The sequence below is a fragment of the Zonotrichia albicollis genome, chromosome 1, assembly GCF_047830755.1.
Source record: "Zonotrichia albicollis isolate bZonAlb1 chromosome 1, bZonAlb1.hap1, whole genome shotgun sequence".
Lineage (NCBI taxonomy): Eukaryota > Metazoa > Chordata > Aves > Passeriformes > Passerellidae > Zonotrichia > Zonotrichia albicollis.
The window spans coordinates 147,988,978-148,001,137 of record NC_133819.1 but is presented as its reverse complement, the minus strand read 5'-3'; the positions used below and the strand labels follow the sequence as shown (position 1 = coordinate 148,001,137).

At 41.7% G+C, this 12,160-nt stretch overlaps 1 protein-coding gene across 2 annotated transcripts in view; it reads right to left on the bottom strand.

Moving 5' to 3' along the window:
- The window catches only part of KHDRBS3 (KH RNA binding domain containing, signal transduction associated 3), a 90,594-nt gene extending 80,243 nt beyond the window's left edge, over window positions 1-10,351 (bottom strand). For both annotated transcript variants that reach the window (XM_026790363.2, XM_074557415.1), the window contains exon 1: window positions 9,828-10,351. In XM_026790363.2, the coding sequence (XP_026646164.1) occupies window positions 9,828-9,915 (88 nt within the window). In that variant the 5' untranslated portion in view covers window positions 9,916-10,351. The remainder of the gene's footprint in view (window positions 1-9,827) is intronic.
- Window positions 10,352-12,160: the final 1,809 nt, after the last annotated feature.

Genomic DNA, 12,160 nt, shown 5'->3' with positions numbered 1-12,160 from the left:
TGCTCAGGCATTCCCAGGAAAGGAGGGCTCCATCACACATAATGGTGATTTGGGAAAACAAACACCATCACTCCAAACTTCCTCTCTTCCTTCTTCCCCCCACTTTTATAAGCTGGGCACGATGCCATATGGTCTGGAACATCTCTTGGGTCAGTGGGGTCAGCTGTCCCAGCTGTGTCTTACCCCATTCTTCGTTCCCCCCCAGCCTCCTCGCTGGTGGGGTGATGAGCAGAAGAGGCCTTGAATGAGCAGAAAGAGCCTCTGTGCAAGCTCTGCTAAGCAGTAATGAAAACATCCCTGTGTTATCAACACTGTTTTCATCACAAATCCAAAACATCCCCACACTGGCTACTGGGAAAAAAAATAAATTAACCCTGGGCAAAAACACCACATCCCTCACAAGCACTTTATGACTACACTTACATCATTCCCAGCATTTGCTTCACATGGTTTTAACAGGATTGTGCGAAGACTCAGGGGCCTGCAGAAACAAAAAGGTCTAAAGAAGAGACACAGCAAGCCTTAAAAACATGATAAATCTTTCGTTGTATGCTTTTATACAGTAGGCCAATAAAAACCTAATAATTTTTCCAGACCATGGATGCATGGTGTAATAAAAAGGTCATGGGTATATCATAAGCAAAAAGAATCTTAAAGACTAATCTGTGTAACACAAGACAAATTGGACCATAAGAGCCTTTTGCAGTGTTTAAGATCTAGTACCAAGGTGCTGCATTTCACCTTGCAGACTATCCAGCCTAGGATATTACTGGGATAACTCTACATAGGGAGCAAGTGTTAACAAGGGCTAAAGGTATCACTGCAGCCCATCTGCTGTGAAACAGCTTAGCTCCTCCAGGCACACCAGGCTTTAAATGGAGAAACTGAACCAATCATTAAGAACAAAACTTTTCCTCTGAGAAACATCTCCAACTACCACAAAGATTTTGGGGAATCCTTTAAAGGAAGGCAGAAAACTGATCTGTGAGCAAGTTTCTTCAAAATTGGGACTTCTTGAGCCTAAAATAATAGGCTGGAAGTAGTCATGAAGCAGTTGGATACTGAATAAAGTGACAAAAAGCTCACTAAACTTTCATGACTCTACAAATGGATCAAGAACATAATATTCAAACTGTGCTTCTATAGCTGAGAAAAATCTGCTTTTCTTCAAGCTCAGGAGGGGAGACGGGGTAGAGTTAAACACCATAAAAGTCAAATAACCAAAGAGACATGAAAACCATAGCGCCTTTCCCTTTAACAGAAGTGAAATTTATCATTTAGCACTAGCCTAAAGGTGGGCAGAGAAGGAAAGGGTGATTTTTTTACTTCACTGTTTTACCCCATGGAGCTGTATCACTGAAGTCAGCATAGAGGGCACCACAACATTTCTGCTTAATAGCAGAAAAAAAGCAACAAAAATCTCCTTAACCCTCAAATACTGCAGGGAACAGAAACTCTTCCCAGGGACACATCAGGATTGGTATTGACCACCTCTAGTTAATTAGGACATGGATCAAAATGAACCAGTAACAAAAACCTTTGTCCACTACCAGCAAACAGAAAAGGACACATGAAAGGAAGAATGACCACATTAGAAGCAGTCCTTCCATTTCTACATCTGAAAATAATCATTTTTATCCCAAAGCAGTAGGAAAAATTGGCTGACAACATCTAAAACCTTTTGCTTTCAAACACATCTGCTTCCCAGAGTACTGTTACTGAATGGTTTGAGGCAATAAAAGGCTACAGACACATTTCTTCTCTAAGCCTTCAACAAATGCAGCAGCAGTGAGAGCAGCAGCAATTTTCAGAATCACAGAATATCCTGACTCGGAAGGGACCCACAAGGCCTGAAGTCCAACTCCTGGCCCTGCACAAGAGCAGCTCAAGAATCCCACCATGTGGCTGAAAGTCCAAATATTTCTTGAGATCGGTCAGGCTTGGTGCTGTGACCACTTCCCTGGGGAAACTGTTTCAGTGCCCAGCCTTCCTCTGGGTGAAGAGCATTTTCTCAATATCCAACCTAAACCTCCCTTGAGAGAGTTTCAGGCCCTTCCCTCAGGTCCTGCCACTGTCACCCCCAGAGATCAGTGCCAGCCCCTCCTTTTCCCCTCGTGCGGATGTTGCAGACTGCAATGAGGTCTCTCCTCAGTCCCTTCTTCTCCAGGCTGAACAGACCAAGTGACCTCAGCTGCATCTCAGATGGCTTCTCCTCCAGACCATTCATCTTCATCTCCTCTGAACACCCTTTAATAGTTTTATATCTTCCCTATATTGTGATTTATATGGTGGGGTCTGAAACTGCACACAGTACTTAGGGCGTTTTCCTATACTCTTTGTCTTGTCCACATAAAGGCATCTAACTCAGACTGTTCCTTTTGAACAATCCTGATGGATTATTAAAGCCGAAGAAAATCAGTAAATCCTCAAAGGATTTGCAGCTTCAGGTTTTCACTGTCACTATATTATACCAAGATCAGCACAGCAGCAGTTGCTATAACAAATTTTCTGTTGGATCAAGTACAATGGGTTTACTGAAATGATTTCTAATCTTTTAGGTTTCCAATTACTTTGTCAACAAATTCTTCCTAGAATATAAAGATCTATAAAAGAACACCTATACAAGCCAAAAAAGTGAAAGATTTACCATCTACAAGAATTAAAGTGACATTTTTTGCTGCCTTGCAACTTTGTTGAAGTTGAGTTGCTACCTGCAGCCAAAAGTCTGATAAACACATCAAAATAAGAAATGAAAGGCATCCAGCAAATAGCAACTAGAGATGGAGAATAGAAAGGAAATCCGTTTAACTGCCTAGTTTCTTAATAAGTTTGCCTTGACAATAAGAAAAAATGCTGAAAAACAACAACACAACATAAAAGAACCATAAGTGATAAATATGACAAAGGCAAATTTAAGCAAAGGAAAATTTTAAGATAGGATAAACATACAAAGAATAAAACATGCACTGCTCAGCTGTGGAGGTACAAAAATACATCAGTCAGTCTAACAATGCTTCTTCATGCTACCTCTCCAGTTACTGCTCTTTAATTTGCTCCTTGGCATAAACAGCCAACCTACAGCTACTGTACAGCCCAAATCATTGACAGTCTAAAGAGCTTAACAATTTAGCAGGGATCAAATATCCAAAAATGCAACTCATTCTGAGGCAAAGATGCCAAGACACACAAAATCTACTGGTCCTTATATCTGCTTTAAGAGTTAATCATCTATTGCTAAAGCATTGTGCATTTTTTCATTTGTACTTCTTGGCCACACATTTCACCATTGGTTTTCAGAGCCTCTTTGCACCTTTATTCACTCCTGAAGGCAGGCAGGCTCTCAAAGTACAAGTCAAAGATCCCTTTCGCACACCCATCAGACTAGCAAGAGGCCTACAGACCTTCTCAAACTTGCAAAGCATTGTATTTTTCCATGATTTCCTCAAAGATTAAGACATACGGACTTCTGCAAGTAGAATGTCACAAGAAAATTAAATTCCTGAGTCCATGTGCCCTTATGGCCTTAGCTTAAGGCCATAAAGATATTAATTTTCTAGCTACTGTTACACTTGGGGAAAAAAAAAAAAAATCACACTTGGCTAGAAATATATGGCTCTAAAATAATTCCCAGAACTATCACCACCCCTACCAAACAGCTCCCATGGCATGGGTGAGACTTGCCTTCCCAGGACTCAGAGGTAGACAACTCCACTTTATTGAGATATTCCACATGCCCAGTATAGAAGCCCTGTCCTTTGTTATCTTCTATTTGAAAAACAGTATTAATAATGTAAACATTAAGCCTGCAAGATTCCTGCAGAGTTCAGCTAAGAACAGTCAGTTAATTCACCATAAAATATTAGGTGTGTCAGTTACCAGTTAATCTATTTAAACATGCTTTTTACTGAACCCTGCTAATTAAAAAGTCATGCAGCACCACACTGAATACTTTACAGACTCTTCTCAACTCTGAACTTTAATACCTGCTTCTTTCAAACAAAAGTGCATCCTAAATTGTTTCTTAATTATATTGGAAGTCAGAGGGCAGAAAGTTCACATACGTAAATTTTAAGTATATGCAAGAAAAGTCAAACAAGCCACAGGCCAGAGGAACAGTGCGGTGACCTTCTTCCTGATTTCCCCAGTAAATAAGTACTCAGAAGGTTACAGCTTTAATTTGCATGGCTGGTGTCAAAAAGGATTGAAAGTGACAAACCATGTCAGTCTGCATTTGAAACCTTTAAATTCAATCTCTCTCATTGACTGCCAAAGTGAGTGTGCAAGTGAATTAGGAGTCAGCCTTACACTAACTGTGATTGCAGTGAGTGGCTCTAGGCTCAGGGGTGAAGAAAGTATGATTATCTTCAGCTGCATTTTGCAGAAGCCCTGTTAACATGACTGGAATATCTGATAAACCACTTCTGCAGCCTTTTAAGAGAGCAAGATTGAAATCTAACTTTTAGGAAGCCCTCTGACTGCTCCAATACAGTCTCACTGTAGTAAAAGCAAAGAGCAAACATAACAAAAATGTGAACTTCTGAAGTTTTACCAGATACAGATAGCTGAGATGAAAGACAGACCCTGAAATATCCCTTCTGCCCTCCAAGAGTTTCTACTTCTCATGCTGCTTTAAGAAAACAGAAATAAAAGCCAAGTCAGCCTTCCCTAGTTTGATGGTGCAACCATTACAACATATCCATTCCTATTACTATCACTTTAATTTTTCATCACACTTGGCCTGGGAAATATCCAATTCCACCCAAATGTTTTGCTTAGACTCTTGTCTTCTAGTAATCAGACTAAAACCACAAGAGTTTATTTCTCGTTAACGTCTAAGAATAGCAACTAAAAGTGACCAGCAGTCTGAAAAAAAATCTGAGGAGCACAAAACTTACTACATTTCATATGATGCTCTGAGCATTTTTAAAACACAGTCAGCTTTCTCCAGCCATATCTCATTTTCAAAACACCTATAACCTTCATGAAGTGCTCTGAAATCCTCAGAGAGTAGGACACTTGAAACAAGCATTGTTTCTGTGATTGATACTATAGCAACAAAAAGGAGAGTTTGGGGTTACACTGATGCTGAAACAACACCATTAGTGACTGAATGAGCAGCACCATGTGTCTGTGCCATGCCACAAAACTTGTCCACACAGGAAAGTGGATGCTTCAGTGTCATTACTTATGTTAAAACACAGCTACCTCACTCCACAATCACATTTATTTTTTATAAACTAAAGAAAAGCACAAATTCCCTTGCATACCTAGATTTATGGAAAGTTGCCCTGGTTTTGGCTGGGATAGAGTTCATTTTCTTCCTAGAGCCTGGTACAGTGCTGCGATTCAGACTCAGTAGGAGCTGACAACACAGGGATGTTTTGGTTGTTGCTAAGTAGTGCTCACTCTAAATCAAGGATTTTGCAGTGTCTCACACTCTGCTGGGCAGCAGGTGCACAAGAAGCCCAGAGGGAGCATGGCCAGGAGAGGGGACCTGAACTGGACAAAGGAATATTCCACAGTACAGGATGGATGTCCAGTATATAAACTGGGGGGAGTTGACTCAGAGCCACTGATTGCTGCTCAGGGACAGCCTGGGCATCAGTCAGCAGATGGGGAATGACTGTATTATGACTTATTTCTCTTGGGTTTTAGTCCTCTTTTTAATTTCCAGTATAATTATTATATTTTACTTTATTTCAGTCATTAAACCCACAAGTTGCACCTTTTTTCAATTCCCTGATTCCATCGGGAGAAAAGCAATGAGTGGCTGCACAGTACCTACCAACTAAGCTGAGCTTAAACCACAACACAAATTATTGTTAAGGTCCTACTTCAACCATTTTTACAAAGCCATCTCTGCTAAAAAGAAAACAAAAATAAAAATTAGACCACTAATATCCTTCACAAAGCAGAAAGCAAGTACATTGCCTCACACTCCATTCTGCCTGATATTTAGGGAGGTACAGCTCTGATTACTGAATTCCAAGCAAAATCTGACACAAGAGACAGCAATCCCCTGCTGATCACCACTAGCCACGTGGCTCAGGGAAGCCATTCAACACAGTCAGCACATACAGCCATCTACTGATAGCAAGGCTTGGTATTCCTGTACATCATCTCATCGACATTCTAAAGGAAGCCTTGCCAAATTCAGGTACTAAAAGTGTCAAAACAGCTAAAATGAGCTTATAAGGAAATATTGCAGAGGTCCAGTCTGCACAAGAGAGTTGCCTTTCAGCAATGGAAGCAACTCTAACTTTCATTATGTACACATTTAATTATCCACACAAACCAAACTGCCAAGCACCCATTTTCACGTCTCCCCTGTTGGAAATGTGTCTGGTATCACCATGTTTTATTTACAGTTTGCCTCTTCCATCTGCAGTTTCACATACTTCATTCAACATTCACTAACCGCTCGTCTTGAATAACTACTATAAATAAACGTGAAAGAAGGTAACTTTTCTGTCTCAGATCTTTGAGTATTTTTAGAGCATCACTCATGAACCAAGTTATGAGAATCAACACTACACTTGCACATTTACAAACAACCACAACTGCAAAGACAGCCTTTGAAATAAGACTGGATTTCAGAACTACCATCATTCCCACAGACAAATATTTTTCAGATTTCGCAGAAAGATGAGCCCATGAGAGTTGAAAACAGGAAAACACAAATGTACTAAGCTCTTGTTTCTTCATAGAAGCCCATCTTTCCCCAGGTTCCTCATTTACAGAACTTACTATAAACTAATAACTGGACAAAATTCCAGTTCCCACTGTCCAATACCAGCTGCAAATTAATCCTATTAGCATGGTCATCTTACCACACGTGCAAATAAGTCCATTTCCAATCTATAACATGCTTAAGGGTTTATGGGAAAAAAAAATTTCTCTTTTTAGGATGGCTTAATGTTCAAGTATACAAATACATCTTTTTAATTAGAAAAAGGGATAAAGTCTAGTCTCCTGGAAAAGATACCCACTGTTCTACAATTTAAGCAGCAGTTAAATGTTTCAGTGACTGTTTAAAACAAAATTTAAGCAGTAAGTATTGTATTTGTGTCCCAAGGAAACAGAGCATCAAATCCTTGAACAGAGTTCTCAACAACAAAAATCAGGACTTACTATACAGGAACATGGAAGGATACTAATATTTGATTTTAGTTCTTTCAAAACAGTGTTTTAAGGCAGAGAAATTCCTGTTGTATCTTAATTCAGAAAGACAGATTAATAATACTGCCCACGAAAATATTCTTACAGCATCTTAGTTATTTCCACATTGTTCTTTTATAACTGAAATGTTACCCAGGAACTTGAAGCAGGTCAAGCTTCACTTTTTAAATTTAAAATTATGTAATTTGTGTGTACACAAATTAAAATGTGTAATTATAAGCATAATATGCAAATTCATCCACTTCCATTTGAAAACTATAATTACCACATTTCAGAAGTCTAGACCTAGGATTTTCCCTAGAAACCAAATTTCAACATGACTGGAAATTTGTTAGCCATTTGGCTCTTCTGTGTAAGCAGCAAACACACCTCAAGTACTTCAGCATCTCAAAAGGATTCTACTTCATGCATACAACTCCTAAAAATTACTCTTGAGTTTCTGAAGAAAGCCAGCTGATGTACAGTATTTCAGTTTAAGTAAATACAGATAGCAAATTTAATGCCACTAAGACACCAAAATGCTATTACATAATTAAGCTGGTTATTTAAAGCACTTAAAACCTTTGCTAAGACATACTCTCACAGATACCCAAAAGAAGCCAAACTTAGAAACCTGTTTCATTCTAAACTTAAAAGATAAACAAACCCAGTTAAAAAATCTAGACAAGCTATTTCATTTGCTTCCACATGAACTAATATAGAAAATACTCAGTAGACCTGGCATACAAAATCCAAGCCACAACCATTACATATACATTTGCACTAATAACTGTCATTCATTTAAGTGCATAGAATTATTACAATTGAGAAAAAACCAACCCCTGATAAAGTTAGTGTCATGGCAGGATGGGTTAGTGAAAAATCCCCTCCTGAAGTCTATTTCCCACCTGTATTATACAGAGACTTCATTTGATCTGGCTTTTTGGGGATTCTACAATTAAACTATAATACATAGATATTACACAAATTTCCATTTTAAACTGGAGCTAATCAGTTGATTAGTCACCTTCAATCTTTCTTTTCTCCACCTCTAATGTGTGAAACACTTCAGATATAATCCAATCCAAGACTTAACTTTCAAAGTAAACAAAAAAATCAAGACACCTACTAGATTAGGGGTTGGAGGCACATACATCTACATTTTTACTCTGAAAATATAGGTTCTTTTTCTGGAGCTGAATATATGCATGCAGATACCATAATGAAAAGCAAAAGTTTCCATCCTCCAATTTATCATTTCAATGAGAACCTCAAAAAACATCACAAATTCAGTCAAAAAGACAGATTTACCTTCTTTAATACTGTTTACAAAATAGTAAATCACATGGCTCTGTAACTCTCTGGATTAATTTACACATGGAAAAAGATTCTTCACTACCTGGAGAGGGATTTCAATAATTTATAGCCATCAAGTTTAATTTTTACAAGTTCTTTCATTTACAGCAAATAACTGCTTTTTTAACATAATTCTCCTTTTCCCACAAACAACAGGGACATTTTTACAGATTCAAAGTTTGGAAAAATATGCATTATACCAACCAGTCATGGACATCGACCCTCAATTCACTTAGCATATGAATTCTACAGCTTAAACTGTGACAGCTACCCCTAACTCCAGAGTGTTTCAGACAACAGCAATTCTCCTTCTGATTCTGAGACAGGCATTTACATCTACTACATAGCAAAACCTACAACATATTAGAAGAACCCACATCAACTTAAACTTGTTCTTGTTACAGGATGCAAAGCACACCAAGCACGGCTTTGTAATCATTGCAATTAAAGCCAAAATCATTCTGGCTATCGCTGTGTTTGGTGTGTTAGAGGATCAGTTCATAGCTTGTTTCACTTGAGCATCCTAAGCACTAGATCAAGCATTTGTCTCTCCAGAGCTGTATTGAAAGTCGCCTGCCAGTTATACAGTATGTCCAAATGTACATTAAAATCATACTTTAATTCACACAGAATGACTTTTCCAGTCAGTACTGCATCACTGAAACAAAAAGCTAGCACTTTAAAGCACATCTGACTTGACAGATGCAGAAGGGGTGGGAGTAATTTATTATCTGGAGTTATATAATTGCAAAACAAAATATGCTTTGTGTTTTTATAAAGGTTTGTTAAAATGTAGCAGAGCCCAAAGTTTCTAGGAAAGGCCACTGGCAGCAGGCTTGTTCTTCCGAAGGCTCACACACATGTAAACAATCGGCTGCCCATTGTTCCCAGACGGGGTAAAATAGGAAAACCTTCTGGGGTTTTAATTGACATGCAGCCCGAGCAGAGCACAGCAGACACAGCCATTCAACTCGGAGTAATCTCCAACTCGAGCAGCGAGCGACGGCAGAGAACACACGGAGGGAAGAGGGGCACAATGCGGGCGGGCACCCAGCGAGCGCGGCTGCCGGGGCGATGCTGCCCGGCCGGGGAAGGGGAAGGCGCCCGAGCCGGCAAACACCGACAGCCTGAACACAACACACCCCCCAGGCGGGGCCAGGCAAGGGTGAGCCCCGCACCGAGAACCTCAACACAACAAACCCTTCCAGGCGGTGCAATAAGGGAAGGAGAACCTCGGGCTGAGCATCCGCCGCTCACTCCGGCTCGTCCCCACGGCGGGACAAGGAGCCCCGCTCCGCCCCGTCGCCCCTCACCTTGGTTCACCAGCCGCAAGGCGTGAGTGAAGGACGGGTCCAGCGAGTCCTTCTCCGCCATCAGCTCGGGCAGGTACTTCTCGTCCATGGCAGCAGCGGCGGCGGCCCGGAGCGGCAGCGGAGCCGGGGCGCCGGGTGCGCCCGCGGGGAAGGAGCGGGTCCGAGTCCCAGGCAGCGGTAAATCCTCGGAGGCAGCACTTCCCCCTGGCCGCCTCCCGCCCGGGGCTGCGGGGACGCATCCAGAAGGAAGCGCCGCAAGCCCCCGGCCAGGAGGGGGGAGAAAAGGGGCGCGGGCTGGGGGGACGCCCCCCCTCAGCGGACAAGGGGCGCGGACAAATCGCTCTGAGGAAGCGCACAAGGGAAAAGAAGGGAAAGAGGCGCGCCCCGGGAGCCGCTGACCCAGGCAAGACGAGAGCCACGCACAATAAAAGAGACAGGGGGCGGCAGGCGCTGAGCACAGACCAACACCAAACACAACACCGCCGGCGACGCTGCGCCCACTGAGCGGGGCAAACGCGCCGCACCAGCTTTATATACCGCCCCAGACCACGCCCCCCTGAGGCCTTTAGCCCCGCCCAAGGGCAATGCCCCGCCTCGGCCCCTTCCAATGGGCGGGGATAGCAGAGCTCTCCCACTGTCCCCGCCTTGCTCAAGTGAAGGCTGCTATTGGATGGCGTGGCCTGTCAGTCAGAGACTAGCAGCCGCTTCTCATTGGTCGCTGCTGCTAGCCCCGCCTCCCCGCTTTCGGTGCTCAGGGGCGCTTTCAGAGTCGATCCGCACGGCGAGCTGGGCGGGAGCGGACTGGCTTTAGGGAAATGTCTGCCCTGGCGAGAATCACAGAGCCCCTCAGACCCCACAGCGACCCTTCCCACACGCGAGTCTTCTTCGAGACCTTCTCTAGGGCCGTAGGATCTGTGAAAGGGGTCGGGAATCCAGGACGGCGTCCTTTCCTTCCCTGTCACATTTACGGAGAAAGGCAGACCTTGTGCTGAAAGTAGCGCAAACGCGATTTTATTTTCTTTTTCCCCCCTCACAAACAGCATAATCTCTATCCAGCGTTCTGTGCTTTTGCCTCTAGTAATACAAATGACTTCATAAATACCAGCCAAAAAACTGCATTTCTGATGCTCAGATGTGCGGCTCTAAGTGGGTTTGGGGCTCACCCTGTTCTAAACCAGGAAAGAGAAGCAAAGTTTAAAAGACCTTGCAAGACTTTTAAGACCTTAAAAAGACCTTTTTCAGAGGATGCATTTGTTGTTCTAGGTGGTGATTCGCTCTGTTCTTCAGCTTTGAGCCTTTACATCGCTCCCTTATTAGTCCTTAGGTGTCCCATCAATGAATCTTGGGTGACAAAAGCCCGGAGGAAGCCAGAGCAGCTCTGCTCTGTCACAGAGCACAAGGGCAAAGCAGAGGAAAATTACTAAATCACTGAAGCCAAAGCCATAAAGTAGCATTTTAAATTAGTGTTTACTGGGTAAGCCAATAAGGGTTTATGATGATCTAGACTTAAAAGACCATGAAAAAATACTCTTGTGTCTGTGAATTGAATAACCATATGTTTACTACTGTATTTCATGGGGGAAAAAAAAATATGCGATGTATCTTACTCATATCCCTGCAATACAGGGAGGAAAAAAAGCTCTGAAAAGTAAACCAGCATGAGAAATGCTCATTCAAAGCCTGGAAGCAGAGGTTAAGGCTCCCTTCTCAGAACTGTAAGTGCTCTTTCACCCTGAAAACCAAAAGTCTGTATTTTAAGGTATCTTATTCCTTGTTGCATTTCAAAGATTTCAATGTCCCATCAAACAATGTCTGGTATGTTACAACATGAAATATACTTGATTTATACTCTCTGTACAACCATTCCAAATAAATCTTGATACAAAATGAACAGGAGCAAATTTGCAAAGTTCTATTTAAAACTTCTTTTGCATGACATCAAGCTCAATGGATAGAACTAAAGCATACAAGCAGCTGGAAGAATTTGAATTAAAATGAATGTTTTTTTCAACCTTCCATATACGTCTTCTATATAAAAGTACTGAAATGCAGCCATCTGTTGTGAAGCAGGCAGGCACATACAACTCTTGACACAGAACAATATGTAGGAGTGTAATCTTTATTGAGTGACCTGGAGCAAAACAATCCTTATTTTTCCAGTTAAACCTAAATGTACTTAAAGTTGTACTAAAGCATGCAGGACCTCAGACAGAAAGGTAGCTATTACAAATTGTGTAAAAAACAATGCACCTTTCTTGGAAAGAATCTTATTCTCCCTGGTAACTGATTAAACAAACATTTGTTGTTTCAAGAAACCACAGTATTTCTTCCCA